Source organism: Nerophis ophidion, linkage group LG12 (assembly GCF_033978795.1).
Source record: "Nerophis ophidion isolate RoL-2023_Sa linkage group LG12, RoL_Noph_v1.0, whole genome shotgun sequence".
NCBI lineage: Eukaryota > Metazoa > Chordata > Actinopteri > Syngnathiformes > Syngnathidae > Nerophis > Nerophis ophidion.
The window spans coordinates 16,265,195-16,280,507 of NC_084622.1; the positions used below are offsets into that span (position 1 = coordinate 16,265,195).

Consider the following 15,313-nt stretch of genomic DNA (forward strand, 5'->3'; position numbering starts at 1 on the left):
GTTCCCGACCCCTAAAAAAGGTGATTGATGAGATCTCAGGACCATTAATGTATATTAGTAACCTATCATTTCAAACAGGTACATTTCCAAACAAAATGAAAATAGATAAAGTTGCACCAATTTGTAAAACTGGTGATAAACATCTATTTAGAAATTATAGACCTGTTTCTTTACTTCCACAATTTTCTAAAATCATTGAAAAACTGTTCAATAACAGATTAGAGAGTTTCATAAATAAATATAGAATACTCGAAGAGAACCAATATGGATACAGAGCTAATGTTTCAACTTCAATGGCTTTAATTGAAATCACAGAAGAAATTACCAATGCAATAGATAGTAAAAAAATGTGCGGCAGCAGTGTTTATGGATCTAACTAAAGCATTTGACACAATTAATCACAATATTTTAATAAAAAAACTGGAACGATATGGCATCAGAGGGTTAGTCTTAAATTGGATAAGAAGTTATCTAACGAACAGGAAACAATACGTGAAGCTAGGCGAACACACTTCTACAATGCTAAATATTTCCTGTGGTGTACCTCAGGGATCAATACTAGGACCTAAATTATTCAATCTCTATATAAATGACATTTGTAAAGTTACAAGAGATTTAAAGTTAGTATTATTTGCGGATGATACAACAGCGTTTTGTTCAGGAGAGAACACACAGTGGATAATACAAATAATAACAGAAGAAATTAACAAATTAAAAAAATGGTTTGACAAAAACAGACTATCATTGAATCTCAGTAAAACAAAAATAATGCTATTTGGTAACAGTAGAAAAGAAAGTCAAACACAAATACAAATAGACGGAATAGAAATTGAAAGAGTAAATGAAACCAAATTTCTAGGTATAATGATTGATGATAATTTGAACTGGAAATCTCATGTAAAAAATATACAACATAAAGTTGCAAGAAATACATCAATAATGAATAAAGCCAAATATGTTCTAGACCAAAAATCACTTTATACTCTCTACTGCTCACTAGTGTTACCATATCTGAGTTACTGTGTAGAAATATGGGGAAATAATTACAAAAGAACACTTCATTCACTAACAGTCTTACAAAAAAAGATCAGTTAGAATAATACATAATGTTGGATATAGAGAACATTTAAACACTTTATTTATTGAATCAAAGATACTGAAATTCCAGGACATAGTGGAATTGCAAACAGCTAAGATTATACACAAAGCAATTTATAACCTGCCTCCCAAAAATATACAACAATTCTTCTCAACAAAAGTAGAGAAATATAATCTTAGAGAAAAATGTAATTTAAAACATTTGTATGCACGTACAACACTTAAGACCTTCAGTATATCAGTATGTGGAATTAAATTATGGAATGGATTAAGCAAAGCAATCAAACAATGTACTAATATGATCCACTTCAAAAAACTCTTCAAACTGGAAGTGTTTACAAAGTACAAAAAAGAAGAACTATGATAAACCTTCTGATTTTACTCACCCATTCATTCTCAAACTAATCTGACTTATCTCATTGTATGGAATAAAACTTACTTCACCAATTATTTATTTATTTATTTATTTGTATTGTGATTACTTATTACTTATGGAGTATACATTGTGAATACATTGAGAACAGGAAGTGAACAAAAGTTTTAGCAACTGTCATGTAAAAGAAAAGGGGTAGGATTAAATAAGCTCTGCTTCTTTCTACTCCTTTTCGAAAATGTTGAAAAGAGAAACTGGAAATTGTGATGTATCATGTTGTATGCTTGCATGTTCCAAATAAACTCAAACTCAAACTCAAACTCAAACCCCTGATTTAAAGGATAGAGTATACAAATGAGTTTTAAGATGTGACTTGAATGCTTCTACAATAATAGCAAATAACAAGTATGTGTAAAAAGTTGAGGTGCTCCCCCTCTGGCCAACATATGAAATAACAAGTGTGTGTAAGAAATTGAAATGCGCCCCCTTTGGCCAAATTAATAGAATAAAAAAATGTATATAGTGACGTACTTGAAATAAATAATGAAGATTAAAAACCAATTACAAACAAAAAAAAAACAAAAAATTTACAAAAACTTACCTTTTTTTATATTTGCATAGTATATTTTATTAATGTTGTAAATACAAATCTTTATATATCTAGAAAGGGTGGTCCTAAAGAGGTAGGCTTTTTTCGGAGGTCTCTGTTTGGTATAAAATACAAGAACGTGTGTGTGTGTGTGTGTGTGTGTGTGTGTGTGTGTAAGTGAGTAAGTGAGAGAGTGCCTGACTGGCTGCATGCACTGCGTGGGTGGGAGTGGGTCAGCTGCATTGCCTCCTCTTCCCCACTCGCTGCCGCACACAAGTCCCCCCGGCTCCCCCGGCAATGAGGTCCCTCTCCGCCTTCCGCTTCTTTTCCGGTGCGATCCGGATCATCTTCCTCCTGTGTTGCTGCGTTTCTCACGCTGGCTGCAAAGCTCCGTCGCCTTGCCCGAGCGGACAGTTTCTGCTGAAGAGCCAGTGCGTCCTCTGTCATCCCACCTGCTCTGAGTGCCAGGGGCATGAGCTCTTTGAATGCACGACCTGTGGAGTGGGTGAGTAAGAATGGCCAGTAAAGTTGGATCGACTAAAGAAAAAGCAAATAGGAGAGAAGGGCGAATATTTCGACTGGTGGGGCCACATTGAGAGAAGAAAATGTGTAATGGGTGTCAATCTGTATGTGTCTATAAATGATATATAGACATTTAGCTGTAAAAACCTGCTGTACAGTATGTGTTTGGCTCCCTTTTTTTTCAGGAACACTAATACTAAAAGTCTTACGCCCGAATGCAGCTGAGATAGGCTCCAGCAATCTCCGCGACCCCAAAAGGGACAAGTGGTACAAAATAAATGGATGGATGAATGTCCGATAGAGTTATAAAAACGTTGTGACAGACCACCTCAAATAAACGGAATAGAATTTTACATTTTTTTTTACTGAATGGGACACCCAAATGTCATGTCTTGTGATCATGTTTTGTTTAGTTATGTTCTGTTTTGCTTAATCAATCAATCAATCAATGTTCGTTTATATAGCCCTAAATCACAAATGTCTCAAAGGACTGTACAAACCACTACGACTATGACATCCTCTGAAGAACCCACATAAGGGCAAGGAAAACTCACACCCAGTGGGACGCCAGTGACAATGATGACTATGAGAAACCTTGGGGAGGACCTCAGAAGTGGGCACCCCCCCGCCCCCTCTAGGGGACCGAAAGCAATGGATGTCGAGCGGGTCTAACATGATACTGTGAAAGTTCAATCCATAGTGGCTCCAACACAGCTGCGAGAGTTCAGTTCAAAGCGGATCCAAGACAACAGCGAGAGTCCCGTCCACAGGAAACCATCCCAAGCGGAGTTGGATCAGCATCGTAGAGATGTCCCCAACCGATACACAGGCGAGTGGTCCATCCGGGGTCCCGACGAGCGGTCCATCCTGGGTCTCGACTCTGGACAGCCAGTACTTCATCCATGGTCATCGGACCGGACAGAGGAGAAAAAGAAAAGAAGCAGCAGATCAACTGGTCTAGAAAGGAGGTCTATTTAAAGGCTAAAGTATATAAATGAGTTTTAAGGTGAGACTTAAATGCTTCTACTGACGTAGCATTCCAGGGTACTGGAGCCCGGAAGGAAAATGCTCTATAGCCCGCAGACTTTTTTGGGGCTTTAGGAATAACTAATAAGCCGGAGTCTTTTGAACGCAGATTTCTTGCCGGGCCATATGGTACTATACAATTGGCAAGATAGGATTGAGCTAGACCGTGTAGTATTTTATACGTAAGTAGTAAAACCTTAAAGTCACATCTTAAGTGCACAGGAAGCCAGTGCAGGTGAGCCAGTATAGGTATATATGTAGGTATATATGTATATAAAAGTGTATACATCCATCCATCCATCCATCCATTTTCTACCGCTTATTCCCTTTTGGGGTCGCGGGGGGTGCTGGCGCCTATCTCAGCTACAATCGGGCGGAAGGCGGGGTACACCCTGGACAAGTCGCCACCTCATCGCAGGGCCAACACAGATAGACAGACAACATTCACACTCACATTCAAACACTAGGGCCAAATTTAGTGTTGTCAATCAACCTATCCCCAGGTGCATGTCTTTGGAAGTGGGAGGAAGCCTGAGTACCCGGAGGGAACCCATAGGCGTAATATGATCAAACTTTCTTGTTCTTGTCAAAAGTCTAGCAGCCGCATTTTGTACCAACTGTAATCTTTTAATGCTAGACATGGGGAGACCCGAAAATAATACGTTACAGTAATCGAGACGAGACGTAACAAACGCATGGATAATGATCTCAGCGTCTTTAGTGGACAAAATGGAGCGAATTTTAGCGATATTACGGAGATGAAAGAAGGCCGTTTTAGTAACGCTTTTAATGTGTGACTCAAAGGAGAGAGTTGGGTCGAAGATAATACCCAGATTTCTTACAGAGTCACCTTGTTTTATTATTTGGTTGTCAAAGGTTAAAGTTGTATTATTAAATAGAGGTCGTTGTCTAGCAGGACCGATAATCAGCATTTCCGTTTTTTTGGCGTTGAGTTGCAAAAAATTAGCAGACATCCATTGTTTAATTTCATTAAGACACGCCTCCAGCTGACTACAATCCGGCGTGTTGGTCAGCTTTAGGGGCATGTAGAGTTGGGTGTCATCAGCATAACAGTGAAAGCTAACACCGTATTTGCGTATGATGTCACCCAGCGGCAGCATGTAGATGCTGAAGAGTGCAGGGCCAAGGACCGAACCCTGGGGAACTCCACACGTTACCTTAACATAGTCCAAGGTCACACTGTTATGACTCCATTGTTTGCTGTTTTTGCACTTCCTTGTTTTTTTTGTTTCCATGACTACCCATTAGTTTTCACCTGTCCTTATGTCACGCACCTGTCTCACGTTTTGCACTCGCACACCTGTCACTAATCATGTCTATTATTCAAAGCGAAAGATGCCAGGAAGTCAGCCTGGCGACTTTACCTTTACTTACGTCTGTCATGGTTATTTGATGTCGAACCCCAAGATGCAGAGACGGAGGCAGGCATAGCATATGAAAACATGATTTAATTAAAATAAAAACAAGAACAAACAAAAAGCACGCACATGGGCGGTTATAACAAACTAAGGTCTATAAACAAACTAATCGGAAGCAAGGAACAAAAAACAGTAAGCTACAAAACATCTACCAAATATAGCTTACCACTATGCTGCATTCACACGACTAGTAGGAATGACAAGTAGAAAATGACATTGACACGACAATAATCCAGCACCGACTGGAGGAGAAAACAGGTCTTAAATAGTGGCTGGCTGATTGATCCCAGGTGTGGCCAGGTGCCAATCAGCCACAGCTGAGGGTTAGACAGCACTCAGGTAGACAAACAGGAAACAGAACCAAAATAAGAGTGCTGACAGGAACTAAAGACAAACGCAGAGGAAAAACTGAGACATAGACCAAAACTGTCAGGGACAAGCCTGACAACGTCATGCCATGCTATCTCCACTCTCCTTCATGCCATGTTTATGATTCATGCTGCTTGTTTTATAGTTCCATGCCAAGTAAGTTTTTGTTTATTGTTCATAGTTTCTGCCTTTGTGCAAGTTTTGTTTCATTAGTCCAGTTTGTTCTCCGCCATTGTGCGCGCCTTTTGTTTGCTTCTTTTTTGTAGTCAGAGTGTTAAAATAAAATATATCATTACCTTCACACCTTGCCCGCTCCAACTTTCTTCTGCCTTACGGAAAAACGAACCCCACATTCCACGTTCTACATGAAAATAAGGAAAGTGGGATTTACAATATTAACTATGAACTAGTGTTGTCCCGATACCAATATTTTTGTATTTCGATACTTTTGGGTACTTTTCGATACTTTCCTAAATAGAATAGAATAGAATAGAATGGACTTTATTGTCATTATATTTGCATATAACAAGATTAAGGACTTCAACTTAAGATGCGGTCGTGGGAACAAATATGGGTTAAAATAAATAACACGAGGTAATAAAGGAAAAAACTAACAATTGAAATAAACAGACAACTATCCAATAAAAATAATAAGCAATCCTGTACAATATACAAAACACTATAGAAATACAAAATACTGTACAATATACGGAACAAGACAAGAGTGCCGAAGTAATTAATAACAATCAGTGTCGGACGTATTGCACAGGAAGGGTAGTATTGCACAGTAGGGTATTAGGGTAGGATATTGTATAGGGGTGAATTATTATTATTATTATTATAAGTTAGATTTCAACATGGTGACAGCTCTGGGAAAGAAGCTATCTCTGAGCCGGTTCGTTCTGGCTCTGATGCATATATAATAAAGGGGACCACAAAAATGGGCATTATTGGCTTTATTTGAACAAAAAAAATCTTAGGGTACATTAAACATTTGTTTATTATTGCAATTTTGTCCTTAAATTAAAAAGTGAACATACTAGACAACTTGTCTTTTAGCAGTAAGTCAACAAACAAAGAGGGCAGCACGCTAGAACAGGGGTTAGTGCATGCGCCTCACAATTTGAAAGGTCCTGACTTGTCCTGGGTTCAATCCCGGGCTCGGGATCTTTCTGTGTGGAGTTTGCATGTTCTCCCCGTGACTGCGTGGGTTCCCTCCTGGTACTCCGGCTTCCTCCCACCGACAAAAACATGCACCTGGGGATAAGTTGATTGGCAACACTAAATTGGCCCTAGTGTGTGCCCCGCTTTCCGCCCGGGTGCGGCTGGGATGAGCTCCAGCGACCCCCTGCTACCCTGAACGGGACGGGCGGTAGAGAGTGGATGATGGATAAACAAACAAAGGCTCTTAGTTAGTCTGCTGACCTATCCAGTAAAAAGTCAAAGTACCAATGACAGTCACACACTAAGTGTGGCGAGATTATTCTCTGCATTTGACCCCATCACCCTTGATCACCCCCTGGGAGGTGAGGGGAGCAGTGGGCAGCAGCGGTGGCCGCGCCCGGGAATAATTTTTGGTGATTTAACCCCCAATTCCAACCCTTGATGCTGAGTGCCAAGCAGGGAGGTAATGGCTCCCATTCTTATAGTCTTTGATATGACTCGGCCGGGGTTTGAACTCACAACCTACCCATCTCAGGGCAGACACTCTAACCACTAGCATATTTTGTCATTTATCATGTTATTATTTTTGTCAACATTATTAAGGGCAAGTGGTAGAGAATCTACTTGTTCATTTACTGTCAATATCTGCTTACTTTCTCTTTTAACATGTTCTATCTACACTTCTGTTAAAATGTAATAATGACTTATTTGTCTCTTGTTTGGATGCTTTACATTAGTTTTGGATGATACCACACATTTAGATATCGATCCAATACCAAGTATTTACAGGATCAGACGGACTACTCGGAACATGGCATGTAGGTATAAACACGATTTAATCCTGAATCTCAAAAAAGGTGAAAACATAAAGGCGCACAAGGCGAAAGCACAACTTAACGCAGAAAACCAAACTAACACTTGGACTGAATTATGAACATGAAACAAAAGTAGCTAACCGTGGCATTAATAAACACAAAAAAAACTTACTCGGCATGGCTTGAAAAGAACAGACGCATTGCAAGAAACAAACAAAACTTACTGTGGCAAGAACAGAGCATGACGCCAGGGTGACTGACTGGCAAAGACGAGCTTAAATACTGCCTCTGATTTGTGCTCGGGAAGCAGGTGAGCGGGTGAGCAGTAATCAAAGACAGGTGAACACAATGAGTAACCAAGGTGACAAAATAAACAAGGAAGTGCAAACAGCAGGAGTCATCATGGATACTAAAACAAACAAGGGTGCACAAAAACAGGAACTAATGGAGACCAAAAATAGCAGAAAATACAAAAACATAATCCGGACCACCGATCATGACAACAATAAACAAAAAAGATTTTGTGGTGCTAAAAAATATCAACGTAATCATAGTAGTATTGACTAGACTAGTATCGTCCGGTACTTTTTAGAGGCGGTATAGTACCAAATATGATTCATTAGTATCGCAGTACTATACTAATACCGGTGTACCGTACAACCCGACAATGAACAATAAAACACTGAATATTAACAACATATGAACTTCGCTCATTGATAGACATCTTTTACAACTGAGCAGAACACAACAAAAATGTAAAAAACAGCAAAATATGAATAATAAACACCTGTAATATCATATATTATCACTTTTATGCAGAACTTTGTTGTAAAAATCTGCTTCCGCATCTGTTTCTGATGCACGCGTTTTGGGGCTGGCTGCTCTGAAAACAAACCCCGCCCACTCTGCTTTGTTCCTGGTCTGAGCTGCAGTGACCTTGATTACCGTAATAACTCCTACAACACCCAAAAAGTGCAGATTTCAACCATTGAAGTAATTTCTATAGTTCAAGACTTACGATAATTTAAAAACACCACTGTACAACATAATGGCGGCTACAGTTTTGATGTTAAAGGTCCAAAAAAAAAATGATGTAGAACAGGATTGAAAATCTTAATGGGCCGCATGTGGACCGTGCGTCCTATTTTGCCCAGATCTGGTATACAGTATTGTCAGGTTTAAACGCTGATGACATCTATTAAACAAGACAAGAAGCAAGGAATTAAACAGACATAATTAAATTTGGCTCAATTGAGGAGAGACGTCACACCACGATCCTGACGAAATATTGTAGGTCTCCTCTTTTATTTGGACTTTCCCTGATTACATGGCAACAGCTGTTTCTAAGGGACGGCGGTCTTAAACAGCCATCGCCGTTGATTACAAACCGTTTGAAGAAAAGGTCGCCTGTGTCAGGCTTGTCCCTGTCAGTTTGATCATGTTTTAGTTTTTCCTCTGTTTGTCTTTATTTCCTGCTGTTCTCCCTGAGTGCTGTAAACAAACAGCTTGGGCCTTAAGTTAATCACACTTTTAAAATTGGATTCGTCAGGCTTGCCACTGACAGTTTGTTTGTGTTTTAGTTTTTCCTGTGTGTGTGTAGTATTTCCTGTCTTTAGTTCCTGTCAGTGCTCTTATTTTGTCTGTTTCCTGTTTTTTTCCCCTGTGCGCTGTTTTCCCCTCAGCTGTGGCTGATTGGCACCTGGCCACACCTGGTGTCAATCAGCCACCTACTATTTAAACCTGCTTTGTCCTCCACTCGGTGTTGGAGTATTGTCGTGTCGATGTCACCACTACCTGTCATTGTCGATATGGTTACAGCTACTACCTGTCATGCTGCTACTTGTCCTTGTCGCTGTGGTCGTAGCTGTAACTGTTCCTGTTAGCTATTTGTAGTTTGCTTTCTCTTAGCTCCTTGTTTTGTATTTCCCTGTTAGCCGTTACCTATTCCCAGTTTTTCTGTTCCTAGTTCCTGTTTGCTGGTTCCTGTTCGCTGCTTCCAGCTTGTTTGTTCCTGGTCTTTGGTTTGTGTTTTTTCTTTATTTTTACATTTTTGGACATTAAATTCCATCCATCCATCCATTTCCTACCGCTTATTCCCTTTTGGGGTCGCGGGGGGCGCTGGCGCCTATCTCATTTACATTTGGGCGGAAGGCGGGGTACACTCTGAACAAGTCGCCACCTCATCGCAGGGCCAACACTCACATTCACACACTAGGGCCAATTTAGTGTTGCCAATCAACCTATCCCCAGGTGCATGTCTTTGGAAGTGGTAGGAAGCCGGAGTACCCGGAGGGAATCCACGCATTCACGGGGAGAACATGCAAACTCCACACAGAAAGCTCCCGAGCCTGGATTTGAACCCAGGACTGCAGGAACTTCGTACTGTGAGGCAGACGCACTAACCCCTCTGCCACCGGGAAGCCCGACATTAAATTATGTTTTCCTATTCAATGCCTGCCACCATCTCTGCATCTTGGGGTTTGTCACCAACAATATGTGACAGCCTGGAGGGGAGTCTGGCCGGGCTTCCTCTCCGCTTTGTAGTTCTCGGGTCAAGGCACAATCTTTCTGTTGATTACAATACATCAAAGAAACACAACGCCTTCATGTTGCTTCCCATCCTACACAGTGGAGTTTTACAAGCTTTCTTCTTGGCAGGATCAAAGACAACTTTTGTCTTCTCGCCGGGAACTCATGACAACACAAAGTTTTGTGATAACTTAGATACAATTATTCTGACAAGTTTTTTTTTTCTACAATGAAAGAATATTGACACTATTGTTACTCCTGTCTGTCTGATGTGTATTGTAGTGCTTATCTTTATAGAGCGAATACATAATCCTTGTTTGATCACAGCTTCCTCTATTTGACCTCATATAGATGAAAGAAGATAAGAACATTCCTATCGGGTGAATTGAAAATGTAATGGATGACCAGTGAAAAACATTCCAAAGTAGTTTGTGGTTTAACACTTACCCTCGTTAAACAATCACAGGCGCCCTTCCTAGAATCTCAAGTCACCGCAGTACCATTGACATTCTTAAAAAAAAGTGTAGGTGTGATCATTTTTCTCCAGCATTTTCAGTGTAATCTGATACTGTCAGAATAGGCTCTTTGTTATAATCCGAGGGAAAGGGAGAAAAAAAAATATCCCCTTTGGCTAAAATTACCTGGGCTTAACCTCTCTGCTTCACACAGACCTGGGCGGGGGTCACAGTCCTATTCTGCAGCATGGGGATTGTTTTATGCGGTCCACAACTTTCATGTTGTTTATCAAAGGGCATCAAACATCTCTGCAATGTCTATTGTCATGTAGTGTGTGTGGAGCAGTGTCAATAGCAGCTGCAGCCTTTTGATTGATTGAATGGATTGAAAGTTGTATTAGTACAGGCAAGGGAGTAGGTTTGATTTTGAGATTGGTGGGGACACAAAAGTGCTCCAAGGCAGCACTCTGAAAGTTTACTTTTTTTTTTTTTTTTACATTAGCAATCATAATTTCACGTCATGCAGATGTTATAGGGCAGGGGTAGGGAACCTATAGCTCTTGAGCCAGATGTGGATCTTTTGATGACTGCATCTGGCTCTCAGATAAATCTTAGCTGACATTGCTTAACACGATAATTATGAATAATTCCGCTGGAATTTACAGTGCTAAAAATAACGTTGAAAATATAAAACATTCTCATGCATTTAAATCCATCCATCCGTTTCCTACCGCACCTGTTCAAAAAGTCGCACTAATGGTAAGAAGTATTTTATGTCATGATGGGGGGGTCGCAGCTTGCTGCGGGGTCGTTCTCCCAGGAAGGCAGACAGACTACTCAGGACATGGCATTTAGGTAAAAACATGACTAAATTTAAACTAAAAAAAGATATAAACAAAAATCGCTCACAGCGGCGGCATAACTTGGGCTAAGGAAGAAAGCTAACGCATAAACAGACTATGAACATAAATCAAAGAAAACTACGAAACTATGGCAAGGCATGAAACAAGTCAGCACAGAGCAAGAAAAGATCACATTGACGCCAGGGCGACTGACTGGCAAAGACAAGCTTAATACTGCCTCTGATTAGTGCTCGAGAAGCAGGTGAGAGGGCATTTTGTCCACCAGATACAGGTGGACAAAATGGGTAACCAAGGAATCCAGACAAAGGAGTGGAAAAAAACAGGAACTTAAAGAGTCCAAAAGACAAACAGGACATGGCCAAACAAAAACATGATCAACAGACATGACATTTTATTTATTATTGGTTAGCTTCAGAATAACAATGTTATTAAAAAGAATAAGAGACTTATTATACTCTAAAAATGTTGGTCTTACTTAAAAATGCACGCATTTAGTTGTATTCCGTGTTAAAAAATATGATATGGCTCTCACGGAAATACATTTTGAAATATTTGGCTTTCATTGCTCTCTCAGCCAAAAAGGTTCCCGACCCCTTGGTCAAAAAATTGCGTCACACGCCACTATTCGGCCTTATTTTTAACTCATTCCACCGAAGGCCGAATGTGGCTTTTTTTACCACATTCGGCCGAATATATATATATTAATCGGTCCATCCCTAATCAAAACCCATAAAATAGGCCTGTGCAATATATCGATATACTTGATATATTGCGGGTTTGTCTCTGTGCTTAATGGAAAATAACTATATCGTGATTTTCGAATGTACGTTCTCACGCAGTTAGTTTTAGCTGCTGGCATTACACTACAGGCTTTTCTCACTCTTTGTTGTCTCTCTTTATCACAGACAGCAAGCGCACCTTCTTACATACGTCACATAATTTCACGTCATACGTCACATACGTGTACGCCCTCGCTGAGCAGAGAGGTAGCAGCATGGGCAACGTTAGCTGTGATGCTAGCGGAGCCGTGCGAGTGGTAATACGAGAGAGAAAGAAGGTGCGAATCTGGTAACAAGTGAAGAAAGAATTAATTCCCAAGAAAAACAACTGGGGGTCCATCATCTGGCGGTGGTTTGGCTTCAAGTGGGAATATGTCAATTAGACAACAGTAATTTGTCAGGTGTGGGACAAAAGCGTTGCGACAAAAAGTAGCATTACTGCTTATATGTAGCATAATTGTCATGTCTTGTGATCATGTTTTGTTTAGTTATGTTCTGTTTTGCTTAAGACTCCATTGTTTCCTGTTTTTGCACTTCCTTGTTTGCTTTGTTAACCGTGCCTACCAATTAGTTTCACCTGTCATGTCACACACCTGATTTGTTTTGACTCACGCACCTGTTCAATCACCTGTATTATTTAAACCGAAAGTTGCCAGGAAGTCAGCCTGGCGACTCTACCTCTCTTCACTTCATGCCATGCTACTTTCTGTCACTCATGCCGATCCATAGTTTTGCTTCTTGCCATGCCAAGTAAGTTTTTGTTTTCTTATGTCACAGTTATCGAGTTTTTGTTTCATCAGCCAAATTTTGGACTTCCGCCCTGTGCGTGCCTTTTGTTTGTTTATTTTGTTAGTGTTAAAATACATGATGTCCTTACCTTCATGCGTTGCCCGCTCCAACTTTCCTTTGCTTTCCAGGAAAGCAAACCTCAAAGTCCACACGTTGACAATAATTTGAAAAGTCACCTGCTAGAGCAGGGGTGTCAAACTCAAATACAGAGTGGGCCGAAATTTTAAACTGAACAAAGCCGCGGGCCAAGGGTTGAACAAATAAACCTTTTAATAAGGACCCTAACAAGTTTTGCATTGAATATTGAACAAGCAAGACTTATATAAATTTATAGTGACATGCAAAATCGAGTTTCAAATAATAATAATAATAATTAAAAAATATCAATGGCATATCAAATAAAATTTAAATAAAAATTAAGTGCCTTTTTTTTTCTATTTGCAGCCTTCTGAGGTAAATATCAAAATGAACTTTTTCCTCAGGCTAATAATACATTTGAAAATAAAATAACAATAATGAATAAATCAAACATTTAAAACTTGACGTAGCAAGAAAAAATGCATGAAAAAAATGTTAATTATTGGTCAGTTTGCTGGAAGTTTCCCGGAAGAGTTAGTGCTGCAAGGGGTTCTGGGTATTTCTTCTGTTGTGTTACGTGCGGATGTTCACCCGAAATGTGTTTGTCATTCTTGTTTGGTGTGGGTTCACAGTGTGGCGCCTATTTGTAACAGTGCTAAAGTTGTTTATACGGCCACCCTCAGTGTGACCTGTATGGCTGTTGACCAAGTATGGCTTGCATTCACTTGTGTGTGTGTGTGTGTGTGTGTGTTTGTGTGTGTAAGAGCCACACATATTATGTGACACGCTGTTAGTATGGAGGAAAAGCGGACGTGACGACAGCTTGTAGAGAATGCTAAAGGCAGTGCCTTAAATGCACGCCCTCAATATAGTTGTCCAGGTGGAAATCGGTAGAAATTCGGGAGAATGGTTGCCCCGGGAGATTTTAGGGAGGGGCACTGAACTTCGGGAGTCTACCGGGAAAATTAGGAGGGTTGGCAAGTATGAGTATTAGCGGTGAATGCGGTGTTACAGCGGTACCGACGCTGTATAACACCGGCGGGCCAGCTCCAATGTTAATTTGATATTGCCTCAAGGGCCAAAATAAATTACACGGCGGGCCAGATTTGGCCCGCGGGCCAGAGTTTGACACCCATGTGCTAGAGAATGAAGAGTGCTTCCTCCGCATTTCAACGTCTCCATCCAGTGCCAAACCATCAAAATGCCCGAGGCAAACATTTCCAGAGCAACACCGTATGAAAAAAATTGTCAACAACAGAAGGAGATAATGTCCGCAGCAACCTACCACATAGCGAAGGACATACACTATTTGATTTCCTAATATGCAGCTCATTTTTATTTGACCCTTTTTGAAATATCTTGTGTGACATCATGCACAAAAGTGCACTTTATTTGTTTTAAACTATTGTAGTGGCGTTCTGTACAAAAAGTGCACATTTATTTAGTGTTGTTTTGATATGTCACAGAATTTCTAGGCGCAGCCAAGGCGTTGAGGGGTTCCGGTTTGGTGGCCACGGGATTAGGTCTCTGCTTTTTGCAGATGATGTAGTCCTGATGGCTTCATCCGGCCGGGATCTTCAGCTCTCACTGGATCGGTTCGCAGCCGAGTGTGAAGCGACCGGAATGAGAATCAGCACCTCCAAGTCCGAGTCCATGGTTCTCGCCCGGAAAAGGGTGGAGTGCCATCTCCGGGTTGGGGAGGAGACCCTGCCCCAAGTGGAGGAGTTCAAGTACCTAGGAGTCTTGTTCACGAGTGGGGGAAGAGTGGATCGTGAGATCGACAGGCGGATCGGTGCGGCGTCTTCAGTAATGCGGACGTTGTATCGATCCGTTGTGGTGAAGAAGGAGCTGAGCCGGAAGGCAAAGCTCTCAATTTACCGGTCGATCTACGTTCCCATCCTCACCTATGGTCATGAGCTTTGGGTCATGACCGAAAGGATAAGATCACGGGTACAAGCGGCCGAAATGAGTTTCCTCCGCCGGGTGGCGGGGCTCTCCCTTAGAGATAGGGTGAGAAGCTCTGCCATCCGGGAGGAGCTCAACGTAAAGCCGCTGCTCCTCCACATCGAGAGGAGCCAGATGAGGTGGTTCGGGCATCTGGTCAGGATGCCACCCGAACGCCTCCCTAGGGATGTGTTTAGGGCACGTCCAGCTGGTAGGAGGCCACGGGGAAGACCCAGGACACGTTGGGAAGACTATGTCTCCCGGCTGGCCTGGGAACGCCTCGGGATCCCCCGGGAAGAGCTAGACGAAGTGGCTGGAGATAGGGAAGTCTGGGCTTCCCTGCTTAGGCTGCTGCCCCCGCGACCCGACCTCGGATAAGCGGAAGATGATGGATGGATGGATGGATGGATGATATGTCATCTTAGTGACATCATGCACAAAAGTGCGCTAATAGCTTGTTTTAAAATGTCTCTGACAATCT

The 15,313-nt window shown here is 41.2% G+C and overlaps 1 protein-coding gene across 1 annotated transcript in view; it reads left to right on the plus strand.

Annotated features, from left to right (window-relative positions):
• Positions 1 to 2,272: 2,272 nt before the first annotated feature.
• LOC133563031 (proprotein convertase subtilisin/kexin type 5) overlaps positions 2,273 to 15,313 on the plus strand; it is a 59,270-nt gene continuing 46,229 nt past the window's right edge. The window contains exon 1 of the mRNA XM_061916939.1: positions 2,273 to 2,565. Within this exon, the coding sequence (XP_061772923.1) occupies positions 2,358 to 2,565 (208 nt within the window). The 5' untranslated portion in view covers positions 2,273 to 2,357. The remainder of the gene's footprint in view (positions 2,566 to 15,313) is intronic.